The sequence below is a fragment of the Dendropsophus ebraccatus genome, chromosome 8 (genome assembly GCF_027789765.1).
Source record: "Dendropsophus ebraccatus isolate aDenEbr1 chromosome 8, aDenEbr1.pat, whole genome shotgun sequence".
NCBI classification, from domain to species: domain Eukaryota; kingdom Metazoa; phylum Chordata; class Amphibia; order Anura; family Hylidae; genus Dendropsophus; species Dendropsophus ebraccatus.
In genome coordinates, this window is record NC_091461.1 from 86,552,751 (window position 1) to 86,570,977 (window position 18,227).

General features: G+C 46.7%; 1 protein-coding gene across 1 annotated transcript in view; it reads left to right on the plus strand.

The window, feature by feature from the left end:
- The first annotated feature begins 39 nt into the window (after positions 1-39).
- ADK (adenosine kinase) overlaps positions 40-18,227 on the plus strand; it is a 138,635-nt gene continuing 120,447 nt past the window's right edge. Inside the window, exon 1 of the mRNA XM_069980842.1 lies at positions 40-249. Coding sequence (XP_069836943.1) covers positions 188-249 — 62 coding nt within the window. The 5' untranslated portion in view covers positions 40-187. The remainder of the gene's footprint in view (positions 250-18,227) is intronic.

The following is an 18,227-nucleotide window of genomic DNA, read 5'->3' on the forward strand; positions in this document are numbered from 1 at the left end:
AGACTGCACGCGGTGATGTCTGTGAGAGGGGAGGAGTCAGAGGGGAGGGCAGAGAGCGGCAAGGACAGAGAGAAGCGCTGAGAGATAGAGGAGGCGAGGGCAGCGCAGGAAGTGAGAAGTGTGACCACAGCCGCCTCGTCTGCCCTCACAGTTCTTTCTTACCTGGTATCACTCGGCAGCAGGCACCATGAAGGTGGCGGCAGATGAGCCTCAGCCCAAGAAGCAGAGACTGGAGGAGAAGCCTCTAAGGTAACGTGGGAGCTGTGGAGGCTGCGGCACCGGCTGTGTGTGCACGCTGTGGCTGGCTGGGCGGCACATGGCTCCTCCGTGTCCCTCTGTAGCATCCTTTCCCTGGTGTGTGCTGCTCTGCCCCGGATAATAGGAGAAGACTCCTGCAGCCTCGGCCTCTGGGCTGATGAGCGGGGGAGTCCATGGGATGAGTTCTGGCTTCTATTATTCCTTATGCTGCACTGCACTCTGGCGCTGTTCACATTGCCCTGGCTGGGACTCTTAGTGGATCGGGCAGGTCTCCCAGTGTAGGGCAGCGGGGGGGGGGGGGGTGTGTAGGGCAGGGGGAGGCTGTGTGTAGGGCAGGGGGAGGCTGTGTGTAGGGCAGGGGGAGGCTGTGTGTAGGGCAGGGGGAGGCTGTGTGTAGGGCAGGGGGAGGCTGTGTGTAGGGCAGGGGGAGGCTGTGTGTAGGGCAGGGGGAGGCTGTGTGTAGGGCAGGGGGAGGCTGTGTGTAGGGCAGGGGGAGGCTGTGTGTAGGGCAGGGGGAGGCTGTGTGTAGGGCAGGGGGAGGCTGTGTGTAGGGCAGGGGGAGGCTGTGTGTAGGGCAGGGGGAGGCTGTGTGTAGGGCAGGGGGAGGCTGTGTGTAGGGCAGGGGGAGGCTGTGTGTAGGGCAGGGGGAGGCTGTGTGTAGGGCAGGGGGAGGCTGTGTGTAGGGCAGGGGGAGGCTGTGTGTAGGGCAGCGGGGGGGGGGGGGGGCTGTGTGTAGTGCAGCGGGAGGCTGTGTGTAGTGCAGCGGGAGGCTGTGTGTAGTGCAGCGGGGGGGGGGGGCTGTGTGTAGTGCAGCGGGGGGGGGGCTGTGTGTAGTGCAGCGGGGGGGGGGGGGCTGTGTGTAGTGCAGCGGGGGGGGGGGGGGCTGTGTGTAGTGCAGCGGGGGGGGGGGCTGTGTGTAGTGCAGCGGGGGGGGCTGTGTGTAGTGCAGCGGGGGGGGGGGCTGTGTGTAGTGCAGCGGGGGGGGGGGCGCTGTGTGTAGTGCAGGGGGGGGGGGCGCTGTGTGTAGTGCAGGGGGGGGGGCGCTGTGTGTAGTGCAGCGGGGGGGGGGCTGTGTGTAGTGCAGCGGGGGGGGGGCTGTGTGTAGTGCAGCGGGGGGGGGGGCTGTGTGTAGTGCAGCGGGGGGGGGGGCTGTGTGTAGTGCAGCGGGGGCGGGAGGCTGTGTGTAGTGCAGCGGGGGGGGGGCTGTGTGTAGTGCAGCGGGGGGGGGGCTGTGTGTAGTGCAGCGGGGGGGGGGGCTGTGTGTAGTGCAGCGGGGGGGGGGGGCTGTGTGTAGTGCAGCGGGGGGGGGGCTGTGTGTAGTGCAGCGGGGGGGGGGCTGTGTGTAGTGCAGCGGGGGGGGGGGCTGTGTGTAGTGCAGCGGGGGGGGGGGGGCTGTGTGTAGTGCAGCGGGGGGGGGGGGCTGTGTGTAGTGCAGCGGGGGGGGGGGGGGGCTGTGTGTAGGGCAGGGGACTCGGCCATTCTTGTCATCAAAGCGTAATAAATTCCTGAAGAGCGGCAGAGATGGCAGCCAGGTCTCTGGACAAGTTCACACAGGTTGAATAGTTAGAGGATTTCTGCAGGTTTTATCCTCAGTGGATCCCATGTGGAGAGGATTCTTTTTTACATCCATGCGTCGGTCATGTTGTGGATATTATTTGATTTTGTGTATGTATAAGGAGTATAGGTTTTGGTGCAGATTTACGGTGGTAAATTCTATAACATGTTAGTATACCATGCCTGGGGCTACCTAAAATTTAAATTCACAACTTAAAGGGGTATTCTACTTAGAATTAATTTTTACAGTGTTGCTACCCCAGTGCAGAACATCACACACAGCCTATTCTTACCTTTCCACACTCCCCCAGTGTTCTCCTACATCATCTAGAGCTGGACGATCCCACCTCTGATTCTGAGACGGACTTGTCTTAGGGTGACAGCTCTCTCATCCAATCATTGGCTGCGGCGCTGTCTCAGTCAGTGACAGCCAGGAGAGAAGATGATGGAGGAGGACACCAGGGAAGAGTGGAAAGGTAAGATTAGGCTGTTATGTTCTGTGCCTGGGCAACAACATAGTAAGAGTTTATTCCGAGTGGTATATGCCTCTAAGGTGGTAAAGAGCAGAACCAATAATGTCACAGAATCCTCCCTCTAACCCAGACGTGTCAAACTCAGGCCCTCCAGCTGTTTTAAAACTACAATTCCCATCATGCCTGGATAGCCAGAGCTAAAGCTTTGGCTGTCCTGGCATGATGGGACTTATAGTTTTGCAACAGCTGGAGGGCCTGAGTTTGACATCCCTGCTCTAACCAGTAGACCAAAGTTGCCCATTCACCTTTTAACAGATGTCAGCCGAACATTTGGTAAGCAGCTGTCTCTACTGTTTATTCCAAACACAGGAAAGTTTGGCATGGCTGAATGTTCACTTGTATTGAATAGGGATGGGTAAACCGTGACCAGACACCTCTGCCTCTCCCTGAAAACAAGAGGGTTGGGCACTCGAAATTCAGTATACCCAATCCTTATCTCCAACGGAGCTGTACCTGGTAAGAAACCATCAGCAGGATAGAAGACTCTAACCTGCTGATATGTCGCTATGGTGCATGGGCTCTGAGGATGAAGCGAAGTTTCTTACCTTCAACCTTGGTGCAGCTTCTGTGCTATTAACAGTTTAACGCAAAACTGTAACCAGCCACAACCCCCCAAACCACAGGCACCGCTGGTTAGCTGCCATTTATTTAGTCTTTTCCTGTCCCGGGGTTAAAACTGGGCCTGGTGCCTTCTTTGGGGAAGAAAAAAGTTGTAATCCGGAGAGGCATCTGTGCCCTATGCCTGGGACGCCTCTCGGGTTTTCCTCTCCGCCCTCCTCGTCTTTAGCAATGTGGTCGGGAGGGATTTCTCCCCTGAAGCGCTGTTTGTGCATGCGTAGTAGGGATTAGTGGTTCAGAGGAGAAATCCCGCCTAGGTGCATTGCTTAAGACAAGGAGGGTGGGGATTCCCCTCTATTCTAGACTCTGGTTCCCTAAAAGCTAGTGTCCAAGGTGATGTGCCTGGGTGTGCGGCTCTGCAGGCAATAAGAGCATAACATATATGTTAGGCCTGGTTCACACCATGTTTGGACTTGCCGTCACCAGTAGATGTTGGAATACTGACAGAAAGGTATGTTGGTGTATAATGTGCACCAAATGTAGTTTACTAGTGGCTTTGTTCACATATTCTGTTTTTCAAAATTCTGAAGTGCAAAAGATGTTTGATTTCTGCAAATTGAAAGTACAGTGGTGCCTTCAAATATCCCTGTAAAGCGTTATTAAAAACCATTACTAAGATTTCTAGTTAATGCTGCCAGAGCCTGCATGCAGCTCATTGGAAGTCTAAAACACCGCCTACGTTGGGTCATTGGATCCGTAAGGTGAAGGAGATACAAAGGATGGAGGAGTTGACGGCATCTTTGCAGAAAAGGTCGGACAAATTCAATTCTGTTTGGGTGGCCTGGACCGTCTTTGAGGGGTCAGCGGAATATCAGCAACTGTTGACAATATGAGTCTCTCCTTTGTAGGGCGGTTGATCCCGGTATCCCTGTTCCTCCTCCCTTGTCCTTCCCTTATCTCCCCCCCCCCCCTTTTCCTCTTCGATTTTCTATTCTTAAAATTCCTTCCTTGTAAATTAATCTATTACTGTTTTGTTACTGCAGCCTTTATGGTTGCTTGCTGATGTTTTTTTGTTGACCTTACTGGCTACTTCCCTTACTGATGTATCCCTCTCGGGGGTTCTTATGTTCCTATGTTACAATTTCTGAGTTGTGGCCTGTTTACATGGTTTTATTCTGTTATTTTACAAATACCGTTATAAATAAAGATTTTTTTTTTTTTTATAGTGCAGTGGTGCCTTGGATTACCAGCATAATTCATCCTGGGACCGTACCTGTAATCCAAATCTACTCTAAAACCAAAGCAAATTTTCTCATAAGAAATCACTGAAATGCAGACAATTGTTTCCACCCCCCGAAAATAATGGTTTTCTATTCTGAATAACATGCAAAACAATTAAAACAAAGAATAGGAAACAGCTGAATATGTCATATTATAAGTTCCTGTACAGCAGTGATTTTCAACCTTTTTTGAGCCGCGGCACACTTTTTATACTTAAAAAATCCCGGGGCACACCACCAACCAAAATGGCACAAAATAACATTAAAACAGTACATATTATACATTTATACTATTATATATTATAGGATTTATACTCAGTGTGAAACCTGGGCATGTTTTCTTCTCCCCCCTGTGCTTCTCTCCTGTGCTTCTTTCCACCATACTTCTCTCCCCCCTGCTTCTCTCCCCTGTTTCTCCCCCATCCCCATGTTTCTCTCCCCCATCCCCATGTTTCTCTCCCCCATCCCCATGTTTCTCTCCCCCATCCCCATGTTTCTCTCCCCCATCCCCATGTTGCTCTCCCCCATCCCCATGTTGCTCTCCCCCATCCCCATGTTTCTCTCCCCCATCCCCATGTTGCTCTCCCCCATCCCCATGTTGCTCTCCCCCATCCCCATGTTTCTCTCCCCCATCCCCATGTTGCTCTCTCCCCTGTTTCTCCCCCATCCCCAGGTTTCTCTCCCCCATTGTTTTCTCCTGTTTCACAAGGGCACCATAGTTTGGGGAACTTTCCCCGCGGCACACCCGACCATGTGTCGCGGCACACTAGTGTGCCACGGCACACTGGTTGAAAATCACTGCTGTACAGTATAGCAGTAAACATGTGGTGTATAATGTATAGTAAGTACCTAGGAGTGAAAAAACAGCAGAAGTTTGTAGATACAGGATTGAGCTGCAGATCCCCATAATGTGGACAGTGATAGAAACTTCTCTATACAGCAGTGTTAATAACTGAGTATGAGTGCAGGCCCATTATAGCAGCAGTGTGTATAGCTGAGTGTGAGTGCAGGAATGGAGAGGATGGGAAACACATGATTTGGAAGGTGAGGGAGACTTGTTGGATCAGAGTACAGTGCTGTAGACCACCTATGCAGACCATGTCCCTTCCCCACCCCCCTCCCACCCAGTACAGGGAGCTCTTAAACCAAGTTACAATTTTGAAAAACTGAGCTCTTCTTGGAGAACGCTCTCAATCCAAGTTACTCTTAAACCAAGGTACCACTGTGTATGCCAACATATATACTAGAGGCTGTCTGTGGTGGGAGCCCAGCCTTTACAGCAGAAGTTAACATGGTGCTCCCTTTTCACAATCTGTGCTCCTCACAGATATTCTGCTCTTCTGGCCACCAGTATGTTCTGTGGATATTACTAATGGTACTTCAGAGACTTGGATGGATCACATTCTATATCCAGCATTGTGTATACTGCATGCAGAGGTCAGAAGCCTGTAGGGCCTTTAGCCTCTCATGTACAGGACAGCTGGCAAACCTGCTTGGGACCATTGTGGGACAGTGGGATGTAGTGATTCCTAAAGATTCAGGTTTTACCACTTACACAATTTCCATAAATTTTCACATTGATACTTGCTGTCGGCTCATTGTGCACAGGGTGAATATTGCTATTGGCCATTCAGAGTAACCATGCCATCAGTGACTTTGCAGGAACAGTTGAGAACTACCATGAGAGGTGACAAAGTGTATAGCTCTGTATGACCCAATGTTCTCAATAGATCAGGTTGTACTAAAGGTCTTTGATTTGACTACTGGAGTCTTATAGAATTCCAGGTTTCCAATAAGTGTTTTCTTGTGTTATGCTGCGTTTACACGGAACGATAATTTGCCCGATCGTACGATTAACAATGTCCGAGTAACGATTTTTTTCTTTATAACGATCAGCGTTTAGACGGTACGACATATTGTACGGAAAAATCGTTTTGTGATCGTCCGCAGCCCAGCCCCTCCCCACAGTCATCCACAGCCCCCTGCGCCGCCTCGATCGCCGCCCGGCAGCACTGATTGGCTGAAGAGGAGAGCCGGGAATTTCAAACAGCTCCTCTTCAGCCAATCAGTGCTGAAGAGGAGCACTGATTGGCTGAAGAGGTGCTGTTTGAAATTCCCGGCTCCCCTCTTCAGCCAATCAATTCACTGATGAGGGGATCCGGGGGTATGCTCGCGGGGGTGGCGATCGAGCCGGCGCAGGGGGCTGCGGATGAGCGGGGGGCCGGCCTGCGGGCGGACGGACTTTCGCGACGACTGTTTACACGGAACTATCTGCAAATTTTTGCGAACGACTATTTTAGAACATGTTGTAAGATCAAAATGAACGATTTCTCGTTCGTCGTTTGATTGTTAGCTGCGTTTACACGGAACGATTATCGTTCGAATTGAATCGTTATCGTGCGAATTCGCATGATCGTTCCGTGTAAACGCAGCATTTGACTTGCTTACTATGTGTGGCTTATTACTTTCATTGGTAAATAGTTGATCACGTGTGATGTACACCGTTACTGAACAATAACTGCTCCCGTTCTCATGTTGCACCAGTTTGAATTCAACTCTGAGTTTGTTCCCATATATATAGACTGCAGTCTGCTGTACCATGTCAGGGAAACTGATGCCAAAACCTAGCATAGTTTTCTTTGGGATTGTATCCCTGGTGCTGTGCTGGATCAGAATGTTGCATGCAGTGTTATTTGGAAGTGACCCCATTTCAGTCTAGAGCACCGCAATGGGCACGAGTGCAGGGAATCCAGCCTGGGGCACCTAATCCTTTCATTTGAAAAAACTCCATCTAGGTGATTTGTCTGGGATCTTTACCTCTTTTTTTCCATGTGTATATATCTGCTTGCGTGCAACTGACAGACTACATATAGATCTCTATGGAGAGGACGTTACAGTGGTATAACCTGTTTTCCATCAAGTGTTGATGGGACCTCTCTGTAATTGCTATCCAGGGGATATATGTTCTCTTGAGAGCCTGTGTTCTTATATGAGCCTATAAGAGTTTGTAATGTATATAAGTCTATAGTTTAGTGAGTGATTTATGACAATACAGCCTCCTCTAAAGGATCATTTACACAGACAGATTATCTGACAGATTATCTGCCAAAGATTTGAAGCCAAAGTCAGGAATGGATTTGAAAAGAGGAAAAACCTCAGTCTTTCCTTTAGACCTGATCTCTGTTTATAGTCTTTCTGGCTTTGGCTTCAAATTTTTAGCAGATAATCTTTCTGTGTAAATGGACCCTTAGTGACCTCTGGCACTGAACAGTTGCCTCCCTTGGTGCATTAGCTGACAAATCTTTGTAAAACTATTTTATAGGTGTGATTATAAAAGTTATGCCAAGGGTAAGATCTGTTAATGTTTTAATCCCTTTAGTGCCAAGACTTTGTCTAGACATGAGTGTGCAAATATAGGCATGTGTGATGTGCGCTTACATTGTGAGCGGCTGCTCTTTGTGTTCGGTTCCCGCAGGTTTCATTTAAAGGGAATGCATCCTAAGAAAATGACCTACCCTTTAAATCGAATCAAATGCTCTAGAACATGCAAATAGGCTGTGATAGAAGAGATTGAGCCCTTCCTTCACTTCAGACACTTCAGCTACTATTTATGACAAGGGTTTATCTCAAAAAGTTATGTGCTTATTTCCGCTACTGTTCTTCTGATGGATCCATTTTAGTATTTACACTCATCCCCTATACTGTTGATAGGGGTATGATCTGGAGAGGGGTTGGAGGGTACAAATTGGGGGCTTCTTAGGTCCCCTGTCAGAATGGAGCTACAAATGGGCATTGCTAGTCTAAGGCAATACCTCTTTAAAAGTACAAAATGTAAATGTTGCAGCTCACTTCCATTCAAGTGAATGGAGCCAACTTGTATGACCAGAACCAACCACAAATGGAAACTAGAGCAGATTAAAAGCATCTAACCTGCTGATATATCTATATAGTGCACAGGGTGCTGAGGACCAAGCTAATTTTATTACCTTCATCCTGGTCACCTTTGTAGGCACTTTAAGGGGGTACTCCGGGCGGGGGTTATTTTTAGGGTATGGTCGGGGAAGGGGTTGAAATAGAGGCCGCTGGTCACATTTTATTACTTTAAAAATAAAGTATACATTGTTTAAAATAAATGTGCTTGAAAAAATTGCCCAATTCTGACTCCTAAGACTTTTTTTTATCTTTTAGCCTGTATGGCTGTGGTGTGAGGGGTAATTTTTTTTTTTTTTTTTGCACTGTGATCTGTAGTTTTATTCAGTACCACGCTTTTGTGGTACTATATTTGGTGGGTTTTTGCTCTTGCACTGTTTACCGTGCATGATCAGGAAGGTGATAATTTTATAGTTTGGACAGTAACACTTCAGCTATCGGGGATGATAGGGGTTAGGGGGGTGAATGGGGGTTGTTGTCATGTAACACAATTCAGCTATCTGGGGATGATAGGGGTTGTTGTCATGTAACACACTTCAGGGGAATGATGAGGATTGTAATTGCACTATTCCTGCTGTCAGGACAAACTGACCTGTCCTCTGACCCAGCAGGGTGACCTGTATTAGGTCTGCAGGCTACTGTCCCCTTCCCCCTCCCAGTCAGAGCCAGGCCGACCCCCTGTTCACACCCCACATTGCTGATGTCTGCACTGGGAGTGCCCTGATGACCCTGGCCTGCCGCCCCCACCTCATAGTCCTGCCAGATGTAGTGGCCGCATCTCCTGACGCCTGCCCCCACCTCCAGGCTTCTCCTCCGATCTCCTCCCCGGACCTTTGTCCCCCTCTACAGCCGCTGACCCTGCTGTGCCCTTTTCAAGTCCCTGAGCTACACAATGTGATATAGTAGTGCTATAGCATTGCATAGATCAGTAAAATCAGTGCTCAGCTAGCTGAGCCAGACTCTATACAGTTAAATAGCCGGCACAAGTGATTGCTTTGTGCCAGCTATTTGAAGTTAGCACCCCTGTAGTGGAGGAAGGGCTGTCTGAGGAGTGAGGAGGTGATGCTAGGGGGGGACACGCAGAGAACATGGCAGGCACTCAGCTTGCCGTCCGCAACGCTTTCTGCTGTATACTCTATGATAAGCCGCCCTGCTGCACAGCTTATCATAAAGTATTGAATACCAGGAAATCGGGTGTCCTCCTCGCCTGCAGCCACTGCTGGAACCTCTGAGCCGGGCTCCGCTGGCAGTGCTGTGCCCAATGATTGGCTGAGCGGCCAGGCACTTCATAGACCGCCTCAAAAGTTCCTGCACCATTATCGAGTCGTGTAATAGGCTTGTGTACATTAGTGATTGGCCCGTAATACATGGTCCAAATGCAGAAACACTGATTGTGAATCAATATCTACCGCTGTTGTGCAAATGCAACAGGTGGAAAAGATGGGCAAGGCAACCACTATAAAGTAGTAGTTCTGCAGGTGGCAACCACAGACTATTTCTCTGTTCTCATGCTCTTTTTGTCACTTTATCATTCTGTCATTGCTCTTACTCTAGAGGTAACATGAGGCGGTGTCTACAACCCACAGAAGGTGCTTAGGTAGTGCAGCTCATCCAGGATGGCACTTCAATGCGAACTGTGGCAAGAAGTGTTGCTGTGTCTGTCAGTGTCCAGAGGCTAGAGGCGCTACCAGGAGACATGAAGGAGACTAACCGTTTTAACCCAGCAGCAATACCACTATATCCTCCTTTGTCTGAGGAGGAGCAGTACCAGAGCGGTGCAAAATGACCCCTAGCAGGCCAATAATATGTATGTATCTGCTCAATCTGTCAGAAACAGACTCCATGAGGATGATATGAGGGCCTGATGTTCACAAGTGGCTGTTGTGTATACAGCCCAACACTGCAGGGCGATTGCCATTTGTCAGAGAGCACCGGGATTGGCAGATTTGACCTAGGTGCCCTATGCAGATGAGAGCAGGTTCACACTGAGACAGTCTGGAAACACTGTGGAGAACTTTCTGCTGCCTGCAACATCCTCCAGCAGGACAGGTTTGGCAGTGGGCCAGTAATGGTGTGGGAAGGCATTTTTTGGAGGCCTGCACAGTCCTCCATGTGCTTCTCAGAGGTACTTTGACTGCCATTAGGTATTGAGATGAGATCCTCAGACCCAGTGTGAGACCAGATACAGTTGGCTTTGGGTTTCCTTCTAATGCATTGCAATGCTAGACCTCATGTGGCTGAAGTGTGTGTGCAGGCATTGAAGCTATGGACAGGCTCCCCAGACCTGAATCCAATTGTGCACATTTGGGACATCATGTCTTGTTCCATCTACCTACGTCACGTTGCTCCACAGACTGTCCAGGAGTTGGCAGATGCTTTAGTCCAGGTCTAAAAGGGGATCCCTCAAAAGAACATCTGCAGCGCTCATCGGGAGCATGCCCAGGCGTTGTAGGGAGGACATACAGGCACGTGGAGGCCACATACACTACTGAGCCTCCTTAAAGGGGTTATCCAGCGCTACAAAAACATGGCCACGTTCTTCCAGAGACAACATGACTCTTGTCTCCAGTTCAGATGTGGTTTGCAATTAAGCTCCATGCACTTAAATGGAACTGAGTTACAAAGCATCACCCAAACTGGAGACAAGAGTGGTGCTGTCTCTGGAGGAAAGTGGCCATGTTTCTGTAGTGCTGGATAACCCCTTTAGGGTACAAACCCACACACCATGTACACAGAAGATACGCAACAAATACGCAGCAGATTTGTTGGTACAGATTTGATGCTGTGTTCAGTTATTTAGATCTAATCTGCTGCATATTCGCTGCGTGTTTGCTGCGTATCGCAGCAGTAAATACGCTGCTTATATGGTGTGTGGGTTTATACCCTAAGGGTATAAACCCACACACCGTATACGCAGCTTATTTACTGCTGCGATATGCAGCAAATACGCAACAAATACGCAGCAGATTAGATCTAAATAACTGGACACAGCATCAAATCTGCTGCGTATACGGTATATATATATATACAGTGAAATACAGTTCTTAAAATAAACTGGAGAAAAAAAACAGAACTTAATACGTGACGTTTTAGTCCAGTTGCCTGGGGAAGCAGAATATAGCCCAGTCCATCCAACAAGGGATCCCCAAAGAATGACCATTTCCTACCAGCCATTTCTGTCTTAGAAGGGCTGTGACCCTCTCCCCACCCTCCTTTCTCTTATGTCAGATGAGGCCAGGGATATGGTAATGGCCTTTTACAACCCTGGGGTTATGACACCCATGGTATTCTACCTCTAGCCTCAAGATGTTCTTATTCCAATATTTCTGCAGGTGTTCATTATAGGAACGTCTCAGCCATGCCATTTCCTCCGTCATCACCTCCCGCACGCGTACATACCAAACATGGCGACAGGTGGCACAATACAGTGGGAGTTACCCAAATGCTTCCTGTTCCCATGGAACGATAAGGCCACTTTTGATACTGTAGGTTTGTATCGGTGTCCTGTGTGCTTCTGCAAAAGCGTACCTCTAGAATGTGTATGGATTCCATATTTCTGGAGGGGTCAGATGCAAGAATGGTGTTCTATGGGTGACCTCCAGTGTCCTTTTACCTAACCTCTCTGGGTCTCTGGTTTGTCACAGACCAGGATGTGGATTGTCTCTGTAAATAAGTTTTATGTGTCCTGGTGTTTATGACCCACTAGTTCCTGGTTTCAGGTCTGGACACTAGGTAACCATCACGTTAGGACTCAGGAATGCTAGAAGGACCTGGTTGAGCATCATTTAAAAAAATAAATTACATTTTCTTATCTAAAATAACTGGTAGAACAGGGGTTAAAGAGCTATACTAGGCTTTGGTATATTTTTTGTATTACAGAATATAGCTACACATTGCTGTTTAACTAACTCTGGAAAGTCTTATGGACAGAAAACAAACCTTATACAGTGGGGGCTATGGGGGACAAAGGTAGCTGAATGGGTTTTTTTTTGTTTTTTTTTTGTTTTTTTAATTATAGCGGCCCAAGCAACACATTAAACAAAAAAAAGAAAATGTATCCATTTGTCCACCACAGAGCCTAGGACAGGTGTGCCCTCTAGTGGAAAATCCTATGAATTGTAGGTTGTCCAAGTACAGAATTTTGGCAACCTTAAGGAGAACATAAATGCATGTGTGTGGTATAATAGCAAGCTGACTATGCTTGTTGCTTTGGACATATACTGTATTTTAGCTTCGGGAACCCTTATTGGCCACTCTGCCCTGCTGCTTCACTGACCGTACACATCTGGGGAAGTTGTCACTAGACAACAATACATTTGGGACTTTTGGTGCTGTAAAGTGTATTTGTGTCAGACTTGTAATTTATAGAGAATACCGGCCTCCCAGTTTCTGAAAGGCAGGGGCACAAGGGAAAGTAACAGAGTATTAGCTCACCTCTCCCTTTGCCTCTTTAGAGCTGGACCCCCGCCATGCCCCAGGATCTCCGGCATGGCACACACCACGACCAGCCAGTGACTGGGGCAGGACGCTACTCTAGCCACTGATTGGCTGAACGAGCTGCCATTAGCTGGGCATTTTCCTTTGAGTCGTGTCGTTGTCACAATTTGGGGAAAAATGCCTTCCGGCAGGGGTCCCGCTTCTCACCACGGGCACAGAGAGAGGTAAGTTAGGACTCTTTATTTTGTGTCCCCCCTCACCTGTTTTTCAAAATGGCCAGACTTCTTTAAACCATGCACAACGAGTATGCTCGTTCTGCCGCTGTTAAGGGGAAGCAGAGAGGACTCACAGCAGCCGTGGACCGAGTGTATTAGCTGGCGCTCTCGGATAATTAGCTTTTGAAATGCAGCTGTCAAAGGTGACAGCTGCATTTAAATAGCTTATGTCCCCCATCCCTGGTGTCTGCTGGGGGGATTCCCCCCTCACCCCCCATGACCGCGGAGGGGCGATCTCTTCCTCTTACCAGGTCGAGCCTCAGCATTGGACTGACACTTATCCCGGCTCGGCAATCAATAGATCTGGGCTGCAGCCCAGAGTATTACAGCACTGATCTAATTGATTATTGCTGAATTAAGTATGCTGCACTGATCTCTATTAGAGATCAGTGTAGTAATAAAAAAAAAAGTCCCCCAGAACTGAAAGTTAAAGGAGAACTCCAGGTAGAGGTTAAAAAAATGAAACTTCTGCAGAAGCATAACGCATTACTTGCCTATCTATCAGAGTTTTGAAACTTCCTGGTTGAGCATTTCCCAGAATGCAGTACTGGTTCCAGAATGCAATGCTTTCCCTCAGCTGTTCATCACAGTCAACAGTCTTTGCAGCAGCTGCTTCTGGCCGGTCAGAGATTGTGAATCACTCAGGGGATTGGGGGATTCAGCTCGGCCTCCTGTGACATCACGCTCTGCCCCCTGTCTGCATAATTAGCCTGTACTCAGCAAACACACACACAGAGACAATGTGAATTGGCGCAGAGGCCGTTTGTTTTTCTTCACTTCCTGGATTTCTATCAGCTACCGGTGTGGCAGAACCGTACAGATATGGTAATACATTGTATAGACACATCTATATAACTTTTAATGTACTTTTAATGTGGAGTTCCCCTTTAAAGAATGTGTGTGTGTGTAAAAAAACAAAACAAAAAACAACACTGCAGAGCAGAAGGTTTTTTTATGGCGATTTGCTGCTGCTCTGGACAGCTCCTGTCTCGGACAGATGTCAGCAGAGAGCACTGTGTCAGACTGAAAACATTTACTGCAGGACTTACAGCAGCTGATAAGTATGAGATTTTCATTGGATAACTCCTTTAAGGTTTTCCAGTACTTATCAGCTGTTGTATGTCCTGCAATATGTGTTGTGTTCTTTACAGACACAGTACTCTTGAGGTTTGCTACGGGGATTTACTGCTGATGTGGACAGTTCCTGTCATGGACAGAAGCAGCACAGAGCACTGTCAGACTATAAGTAACACGCCACTTCATGCAGGATATACAGCAGCTGAGTACTGGAAGACTTAAAGAGGATGTACCACCAGGTACATACTCTTGAATTTAACGCACCGATAAGAATGGCCCCATCATGGGGAAGCCGGTGTCGGGGTCTGTTTTCCGCGTGCTGAAGCACTGGACATCGGCCGGCCCGTCCCCAGTTTGAGGAATCCCCTGCCCCTGTATGATGCGGCTCCATTGATTCTAATAAAGAATTCCCTCCCACTGGGGGCGGGCCGGCTGACCTCCAGTGCTTCAGTTCCGGCCCGGTACTGCTGGATAGAACGTTCTATCGTTGTGTTAAATTCAAGAGGATGTACCTGGTGGTACATCCTCTTTAAAGAGTCACTGTCGTGACATTTTTTTTTTTTTTGCAGAAATCAATAGTCCAGGCGATTAAGAAAATTTGTGATTAGGTTTATTAGCCGAAAAATGAATTTTTATCATGAAAAAGCAGTTTGAAGCTCTTCCCCTGTCTTCATTGTTTTCCTATCGAGAGAAGGAAAAGAGACACAAAAACAGGACAACAAAGAGTTAATTAAAAGCCACATTACCCTCTGTCCTCTCTCCTCTGATGTCACCACTGACCTATCTGACCTCTGAATAGCCCCCCCTCCCCTCTTCATAGAGCAGACAGGACGTGTCTGAGATTTACCTGATTCTGAGCAGTGGATGACAGAAAGGAGAGGAGGGGGGGGGACCTGGGAAAAGGCTTTTTAAATGCAGACACTGGCATATTTGCCTAATAAACCCAATTACAAAGTTTCTTAGAATTGCCTGGACTATTGATTCCTGCAAATTTTTTTTTTTTTTTAAGGATTTCCATATTGTACAATAGTAACATGTACATACAGCAAAATAACTAATAACACTATGTAGAGACATACTGCAGAATACTGAACAAGCAATCGCTTATATAATAAATAGTATTAGACCAAACCATGCGTCAACTGATAACAAATGACTGTTGTCCAATAACCAAAACAAACATTTAGAGTCAGTAAGAACATAAGTATTACTGTGTCAATACATGAAACCCGATAAGAAGCCAGAGACTTGAGGTTTTCAAATAGAAGCAAATTACAAATCTATATATGTTTCTGACACCAGTTGATTTGAGAAAGAAGAAAAAAAATAAATATATATATTATATGTATATAATAAATTATTATTTTTTATTTTTTTTTTGCTGAAGTGCCCTTTTAAACCCCTTCCTTTTAGCTTTAACACTGTAGGGGAGATTCATCAAACATGGTGTAAAGTGAAACTGGCTCAGTTGCCCCTAGCAACCAGATTCCACTTTTTATTCCTCACAGACCCTTTTGGAAAGTGAAAGGTAGAATCTGATTGGTTCCTAGGGGAAACTGAGCCAGTTTCACTTTACACCATGTTTGATAAATCAACCCCTATGTTTTTGTCTTTGTCCTGCTGGAAGGTGAGCCTGTGTCCCAGTCTTAAATTAAAAGGGGCTGTTCAGCAAAAAATGTTTTTCTTTAAAATCAACTGGTGCCAGAGATTTGTAATTTACTTCTATAAAAAAAAATCTTAAGTCTTCCAGTACTTATCAGCTGCTGCTTGTCTTGCGGGAATTGGTCTATTCTTTCCAGTCTGACAGTGCTCTCTGCTGCCACCATGTCCATGTCTGGAACTGTCAAGAGCAGTAGCAAATTCTCAAGACCTCTCCTGCTCTCCAGCCTGGAAAGAATACAACTTTCTGCAGGACATACAGCAGCTAATAAGTACTGGAAGACTTGAATCATCTTTTTGCTGAACTACCCCTTCAACCCCTTAAGGACTGGGCCAATTTTCGTGTTTAAAAGGCCATAGCACTTGCATTTTTCCACCTAGAAACCCACATGAGCCCTTATTTTTTGCGTCACTAATTGTACTTTGCAATGATATGCTGAATTTTTGCATAAAGTATACTGCAAAACCAGAAAAAAATTCAATGTGTGGTGAAATTTAACAAAAAAAAAACGCATTTCTTTTATTTGGGGGGGCTGTGTTTTTACGTCATTCGCCCTGGGGTAAAGCTGACTTGTTATGCATGTTCCTCAAGTCGTTACGATTAAAATGATATATAACATGTATAACTTTTCTTTTATCTGATGGCCTGTAAAAAATTCAAACCATTGTTAACAAATATACGTTCCTTAAAATCGCTCCATTCCCAGGCTTATAGCGCTTTTATCCTTTGGTCTATGGGGCTGTATGAGGTGTCATTTTTTTGCGCCATGATGTGTTCTTTCTATCGGTACCTTGATTGCGCATATATGACTTTTTGATCGCTTTTTATTAAATTTTTTCTGGATTTGATGTGACCAAAAATGTGCAATTTTGCACTTTGGGATTTTTTTGCGCTGACGCAGTTAACCGTGCGAGATCAGGAATGTGATTAATAAATAGTTCGGGCGATTACGCACGCGGCGATACCAAACATGTTTGTTTGTTTGTTTATTTATTTACTTTTATTTAAAACCTGGGAAAAGGGGGGTGATTCAAACTTTTTATTAGGGGAGGGGGCTTTTTACTATTAACATTTTTTTTTTTTTTATACACACGTATACTAGAAGCCCCCCTGGGGGACTTCTAGTATATACACTTTGATCTCTCATTGAGATCTTTGCTGTATAGATATACAGCAAAGATCAATGAGATCGGCACTCGTTTGCTTCCGGCTGCTGCAGCCGAAAACAAACGAGTGCCAAGTCGGGGACTGCGCCAACTTGGAGCGGTCCCCAGCCGGCAGCACGTTGTCCCGGAGGAGCGATCTCCCCCACTAGACACCAGGGAACGGTTGCCTCCGGTAATCGGAGGCAGCTGTCAACTTTGACAGCTGCCTCAGATTAGCTAATTAGCGGGCACGGCGATCAGACCGTGCCCGCTAATAGCGACGGTCCCGGGCTACACGTAGCACCCGCTTTGAAGTGCTGTTGAGGACATATGACGTACGGGTACGTCATATGTCCTTAAGAGGTTAATAGTCTATGTGCTGTTCATACAGTATTTGTAAATCACTTGAAGGGAATCGGTCAGCACCGAGGCCCTACCTAAGGAGCTGACAGTGTGCTGTAGCTGGCAGTCCCCTAGTGAGCATGGTGACTTTTGGTAATATTCCGTTCAGTGGATTATGTGCAATCTCATGTCTCCTATAGTAATAAAGTGTCAAAGAGGAGTTGTTTGTGCCACACTGTGGCACGCCTCACCACTCCTCCCTATGAATAATCAATGATGCCCGGCCTCCTGCTCACTGTCCGCCAGTGTCTCTGATTGCCGATCAGTCCTCTGTAGGCAGTTTGTCTGAAAGCAACACCAGGTATAGTTGAATCTCAGATCCCAAATGTGTTGGAGCTGTGGTCTAGGGGTAACTCACCCCTAGAGACCTGGCAGCAGTTAATTCTCTGGTTCAAATCCCCTGATGGACATGAAATAGATGTCTTTCTTTTTTTTCTCATTATTATTATTGTATCATTTTTAAGGCTATGAACACACAGTATTTTTGTCAGTATTTTGCAACAAAACCAGAAGTGGATTGAAAACACAGAAAGGCTATGTTCAAACACTGTTAAATTGAGTGGATGGCAGCCACTTAGTGGCAAATAATTATTGTTATTTTAAAACGGACGTTATTTGCCATTAAATGATGGCTATCCACTCAATTTCAACAGTGTTTGAACATTGCCTTTTGTTTTCAATCCACTCCTGGTTTTGGTTGAAAAATACTGACAAATATTGCGCAAAAATACTGTGTGTGAACATAGCCTTAAAATGATACAATAATGAGAGGGAAAAGAAATAGAGGTCTTTATTTTTCTATCAGGGGATTTGAACCAGAGAATGAACTGCTGCTTTAGACAGGTGAGTTACCTCTAGACCACAGCTCCTACACATTTAGGATGAGAGATTCACACTCCGATACAGTTGTATCTTTGAGACATAAACTGCCTTTAGAGAGGACTGATCGGCAATCAGACACTGGCTGACAGCTGAGTGAGTAGGAGGCCGGGCAGCATTGATTATCCATGAAGGAGTGGAGTGCCAGAGTGTGACACAAACAACTACTCTTTGACTCCTCAGTACAGTAGGAGACCTGAAATTGTACATAATCAACTGCACAGAAAATTACCAGAAGG